The following is a 6,372-nucleotide window of genomic DNA, read 5'->3' on the forward strand; positions in this document are numbered from 1 at the left end:
GATAGCAAACCTTCTATTGAAGCTCAAAGAAGGTTGAATCCAACTATGAAGGAGGTGGTGAGAAAGGAGGTTCTTAAGTGGCTTGATAACAGTGTGGTGTACCCAATTTCTAATAGTGCACGGGTGAGCCCAGTGCAAGTGGTACCAAAGAAGGGTGGTATGACTGTGGTGAACAATGAGAATAATGAACTCATCCCAACTAGAACTGTAACAGGGTGGAGAATTTGTATTGATTACTGCAAGCTCAACAAAGCTACAAGGAAGGATCATTTTCCTTTGCCATTTCTTGATCAGATGATTGACAGGCTTGCAGGCCACAGCTACTATTGTTTCTTGGATGGTTATTCTGGATACCATCAGATTGCTATTGCCCCAGAAGACAAGGAGATGACTACTTTCACCTGTCCTTATGGTACTTTTGCTTTTCGAAGGATGCCATTCGGGTTGTGTAATGATTTTGCTACATTTCAACGCTGCATGATGGCTATTTAGTCTGATATGGTGGAGAAGAATATTAAGATTTTTATGGATGACTTTTCTGTTTTTGGGTCTTCTTTTGATGCTTGTTTGAAAAATTTAGATGCGGTGTTACAAAGGTGCAAAGAATCTAGTTTGGTACTCAACTGGGAGAAGTGTCACTTCATGATGACAGAAATAATTGTTCTAGGCCACAAAATTTCTAGAGATGGTATTGAGGTGGATCGAGCCAAGATAGAAACAATTGAGAAATTACCACCTCCAGTGTTAGTAAAGGGTGTGAGGAGTTTCCTTGGCCATGCGGGGTTCTACCGATGGTTCATCAAAGATCTTTCTAAGATTTCCAAGCCTCTCTCTAATTTATTGATGAACGATGTTGCCTTTGATTTTAACGAGGAGTGCTTGTGTAACGCCCTATGTAACCAAGACCGTTACACTGTGTATTTATAAAGGTGCAGATCTTGCTAATCAAGTCATTTAGTTGAAAACGTGTCACTAAAACCATTAATGAACTAGGGTTAAAAAAAGGTTTTGGTCATAAAAGATACATTTCATATAATTAAACGTTTTGAACAAGGGATCCCAAAAGAAACAACGTTTGAAAGTCAGTTTAAAAAATTGAAAGGTATAAACAACCGCTAGCCACTCTAAGGCAAAACAAACATTTATGGTCCTCCTGTTCCTGTCCCTTCCTCAACCGTGGTGGCCGAGCAGCTAGTCATGTGCATTCTGCCTTCAAAGCTCTTTGAATCAGGGCTGATCAAGCTTACCCTTGCCTTTACCTGCACCACGTAGCACCCATGAGCCAAGGCCCAGCAAGAAAACATAACATCATAGCACAAATGTTGATAATAATCATATAATTCTTAAAGCATGTTCATACACGTAGCAGTCCATATTAATCACATAACTCATAGACATAACCATGAACCCACAAGCTAATACTCAACTATTCAACACGTCATATTCAATAGTTAACAATGATAATCAGATCACACAATAATCAGGGACAACGCCCTTAGGTTGCACCCTCTGTTTACCCCACTGACTCCGGTCTGCTTAAACCAAGCTTAGTGAATATTAAGCTATCCTCAGCTATCAGTGGCTGAGCCGCGCCCTGTGCGCCAATGTAAAATCCGGCACTCTTAGGCCGTTGGTTTAATATTCTCATGGCGTAATACCAAATTTCATAATGCATATAATATTAGGGAACCCTTAGTCCCATTATAAACTCACAACCGGGTGCAGTTCTCTTACCTTTAATTTCCAAGTGTTCTGATTACGAGAGATGCCCCTTGAGCACGATCCGTTTCCCGAACCCTAACTTTTACCTAGTCACAACCAATATAAGGGATTCCATTAATAATTGTGTAAAGGTTTCTGGTTAAAGTTCTAACCTCCGGGATATCGAATTCCACCAAACATGGTAGTGGGATCGATCCCAAGCACCCTAGGTTAGGTTCCCGCGCCTAAAATCTCCAAAGAACCAAAAATGTCCTTAAGGGCCGCGGCCCAAGCTTCCTATGCCGTGGCTTGCCCTGACCAGAGGCCTAGCCTCACCAAAAACCAGACACGGGCCGCGGCCCAGCATTCCCCATGCCGCGACCCGCCCTTCTTCCTCAACTCCTATCTGCTTCAGAGGGCTGCGTCACACCAAGAACTGAGCCGCGGCCCGACCCCTTCGAACCTAGAAAATCCACCATTTTTAACACTTAAACCTCACTTAAATCCACCCAAAACCATCCTAATGATACAATCCAATTATCACAAACATTCTAACATGTTTTTAGCAACATAACCTAGCAAAAACCTAGTCTAGAAACTCATCAAAACAACATTTTAATCTTTGAAACCCACAAGCTCAAGAACACCAAAACCAGCCAGGAAAACCCAGAATTCAAACACTAAACCATAAATTGAAGCTTACCTTCACTGAAGAACCAATCCTCCAAGAAATTACTGAGCTAACTCCCAAGTCTTCTGCCTTAATTCAACCTTTAAATTAAGAACCCAAGAACTCTTATAATCCAGCCCCTAAGCTACATAATCAAATGACCAAAAGTAAAATTCAAGACTTACCTCAGTTCCTGGTTAGATTCCTTAGCCACTACTGGGTTAATCTTCCAAAACCTCAACTCAATTCATTGAGTTTCCAGCCAAGTTTCCTTAGTTTCTGTAGTTTCCCTTGGGAGAGAGAGAGAAGAGAGAAAAGGGTCGGTTTGGCCTTGTCCTACTACTTTCTTAGTTTTATTTAATCTATCCTTTATTGATTAAGTCAATCCAAGGCTCGAGGTACCAAAAATGTCTCCGAGGGCAAAATGGTAAATTTCCCCAGTATTCCCACCTAGGCTTCCTAACCTCAAATATATCTCCAATTATTTATTTCCATAACCCGATAACCTAGATAATCATCTAATACCCAAAATACCCCTTGACTCGTCCCAAGCCAGGTATTGGGTCTCGTTGTGACATTCCCGCTAGCTGGCTCCCTAGGATCGCCTCAAGTCGCATGCTGTAAATATATATACCCACAAAATAATGTGGTCCTCACAATTATAACATACAATCACATTTATGCCCTCAACGGGTTAAAATTACAAATATACCCCTCTAAGCTAAACAGGGCCTACATGCATACTAATACTCGTAGACATGCATTTCATATATTCATATAATCATACAAGCATGCTTATCATAGAATCATGCATTAAACTACTTAATTCACACATAAACCCATTATGCCCTCCCGACATACTAATCAAGGCCCTTAAGCCTTATTAGTGATTTTTGGGTTGTTATAGTTTGCATGCTTTTAAAGTACTCAAGGAGAAGCTGACATTTGCACCAATTGTGGTGGCTCCAAACTGGAACATACCGTTTGAATTGATGTGTGATGCTAGTGATTATGCGGTTGGTGCATTTTTGGGGCAATGTATTGACAAGGTATTTTGGTCTATTTACTATGCTAGTAGAACTCTTAACGATGCTCAGTTGAATTATGCCACAACAGAAAAGGAGTTGCTAGCCCTAGTGTTTGCTTTTGACAAGTTCAGACCGTATCTGATTGGTAACAAGGTGATTGTGTACACTGATCACTCCGCTATCAAGTATTTGATTACAAAGAAGGATGCCAAGCCTCGCTTGATCAGATGGGTCCATTTGCTACAAGAGTTTGACATGGAGATTTGTGACAAGAAGGGTATTGGAAACTTAGTAGCTGATCATTTGTCAAGACTTGAAGTGGAGGAGAGTGAGAATGAGAAAGCAGTGCAGGTTAATGATCATTTTCCTGCTGAGCAGTTGTTTGGGGTGAGTGACAATTCTAGTGTGCCTTGGTTTTCTGACTTTGTTAATTTTCTATTATCAAAGATTGTACCTCCTGAGATGACAAGGCAACAGTTGAAGAAATTTTATTCTGAGGTAAAGCATTATTACTGGGAAGAGCCTATTCTCTATAGGCATTGTGTTGATCAAGTCATTCACCGCTGTGTGCTTGAAGACGAGATGAATTCTATTCTCAGCCATTGTCACACTAAAAAATGTGGTGGGCACTTTGGAGCTTCGAGAACGGTAGCTAAGGTATTACAAAGTGGTTTCTATTAGCCTACCCTGTTTAAAGATGCTAATTCTTTTGTGAAGGCTTGTGATCATTGTCAGCGCACTGGTCATATGTCAAGGAGGAATGAGATGCCTCTTAATGTGATATTGGAAGTTGAGCTCTTTGATGTTTGGGGCATTGACTTCATGGGACTTTTCCACCATCCTTTAATAATGAATATATTTTGCTTGCTGTTGATTATGTTTCCAAATGGGTGGAAGCTGCTGCCACGAAGACCAATGACGGTAAAACTGTGTTGAACTTTCTACATAAACATATTTTCACTCGTTTTGGTTCACCCCGAGCTCTCATTAGCGATGAAGGGAAGCATTTTGTTAATAAGCAGCTTGATGCACTTTTAGCTCGTTATGGAGTACACCACCGCATTGCATTTCCATATCACCCCCAATCAAATGGCCAAGCTGAAATTTATAATAGGGAGGTAAAAGTATCCTTGAGAAGACTGTGGATGGCTCTAGAAAGAATTGGTCCAAGAAGCTTGATGATGCACTTTGGGCGTATATGACAACATTCACAACACCTATTGGAATGTCACCCTATTGTTTGGTTTTTGGGAAAGCCTGTCACTTTCCAGTTGAGCTAGAACACAGGGCTTATTGGGCTATGAAGAAATTGAACTTTGATTGGAATGCTGTTGGTGAAAATAGGCTTTTACAACTGAATGAGCTTGATGAGTTTAGAAATGAAGCCTATGAGAATGCAAAGATTTACAGGGAGTGAACCAAAGCTTGGCATGATAAAAACTTGGTTAGAAAAGACTTTCAACCTGGGCAGCATGTACTTCTTTTTAACTCAAGGTTGAGACTGTTTCATGGTAAGTTAAAATCAAGATGGTCAGGTACTTTTACTGTTGTGAGAGTGTTTCCATATAGCTCGGTGGAAGTACAAGGCAAGAATGGGGATCCTTTTAAGGTGAACGGGCAAAGGTTGAAGCCATACTTGGGCAGTACATTTGATCAAGCAAAGTCAGTAATCCTCTTGAAGCACGTTTGAAGAGGAGTTCAGCGTCCAGCTAAATGACGTTAATGACAGCGTTCTTGTGGAGGAATCCCAAGCTTTTTAGTGTTTTATTTACAATTTGGTTACTTTTAACAATCTTTAAGTTTAATTTTTGCACTTTTTAATTTCATATTGTTGTAATTTTTTTTTGTAAAATGGAACCGTGGAAAGCGTGAAAACTAAAAGAAAGAAAAAAAGTTGTTAAGGGTCGCGACATGGATAGGGTGAGCCGCGGCACGAGGAGTCAAGGATGCTCAGAAAATTTGATGTGGGCTGCGGCATTGAGAAGGCCAAACCGCGGCCCATGTCGCGCAAACAGGGTAAAATCCCAAATTTTTTTCATCTTCTTCATTTTCTTCTCATTCTCACCCTAACCACCTTTATTCCTAACCTCCTTAATTTTCATTCTCAGCCAAATTTTTTTTCCATTCCAATAATTTTTCCATTCTATTCATTTTCTAATAGAAATTTCTTCATCTCATAGCCTATATTTCAAAAAAAAAAAAAAAAAAAAAGAAAAAAAAAGAAAAAAAAGAAAAGAAAAGAGAAACCCACTCTTCCATGGAGTTTTGATTGTTTCACTTGGCAATGAGACAAGAAGAAGACAATGTACAAAGGTCTCACATTCAAGTAAGTGTCACATACCCCTTTTTGGTGATTTCTTGTTGCAAACTTGGATGAATTTGATAGTTGGCTGTGTAGAAATTAGTGGGGCATTTTGTTTGGAGCTTGTTGGATTGATGATTTGGATTGTTTTGAGATTTTTTATTGAAAAAATGAGTGGTTTTGTTTGGTGTAAGTGTTTGGGTTGCTTGTTCATTGTGATTTGGTGATTTTGGGGAGCAGGAAATCAAGGGGAGGTGCTGCCCAAATTTTTTAAGGAACATTGGAAGTTTAGAAATTGTTGAAGAATTGTTATGGCCACTAAACCTAAAAGAAACCCACCCCGAGCTGCCCATAAAAAGAATGCTTCAACCTCCCGAGACCAAAACTCACCACCACCACCTCCTGCTGATTATGATACTGATTTATTTGCTAATAAGCAAGTGGCCGATATGTTCAAACGAATTCATGAGAAATCTGTGGTTAGGGAGAGAGGGTTTGAGTTTCAAGAGGAACCATTTGAAAATAGTCTCACCTATGATCTCATTCGTGCTGAGATAGTGAGAAGAATTTGGAGTGTTTTCTGCAGCTCCGTACGCGTTAACATGGAAAATTATTCACATATGTTTGAGTTTTACGCCAATTTTCCTTATCTTTATGCAAAATAAAAAAAC

The 6,372-nt window shown here is 39.9% G+C and overlaps 1 protein-coding gene across 1 annotated transcript; it reads left to right on the forward strand.

Annotated features, from left to right (window-relative positions):
- The first annotated feature begins 498 nt into the window (after positions 1–498).
- LOC133814852 (uncharacterized) lies at positions 499–4,816 on the forward strand. Its single transcript, XM_062247762.1, has 4 exons — positions 499–743; positions 3,279–4,056; positions 4,117–4,320; positions 4,514–4,816. The coding sequence occupies exons 1-4, from the start codon at positions 499–501 to the stop codon at positions 4,814–4,816; spliced, it is 1,530 nt and encodes a 509-aa protein (XP_062103746.1).
- The last annotated feature ends 1,556 nt before the right edge of the window (positions 4,817–6,372 follow it).

This window comes from Humulus lupulus, chromosome 2, assembly GCF_963169125.1.
Source record: "Humulus lupulus chromosome 2, drHumLupu1.1, whole genome shotgun sequence".
NCBI lineage: Eukaryota > Viridiplantae > Streptophyta > Magnoliopsida > Rosales > Cannabaceae > Humulus > Humulus lupulus.

What these genes read in the sequence shown, in the direction of transcription:
- LOC133814852 (XM_062247762.1), top strand. Translation starts at nt 499, where the DNA reads ATGGTGGAGAAGAATATTAAGATTTTTATGGATGACTTTTCTGTTTTT. An exon ending in CTTCGAGAACGGTAGCTAAG is followed by an intron (nt 4,057 to 4,116) that starts GTATTACAAAGT and finishes TCTTTTGTGAAG; the next exon opens with GCTTGTGATCATTGTCAGCG. An exon ending in TGCCACGAAGACCAATGACG is followed by an intron (nt 4,321 to 4,513) that starts GTAAAACTGTGT and finishes AATTTATAATAG; the next exon opens with GGAGGTAAAAGTATCCTTGA.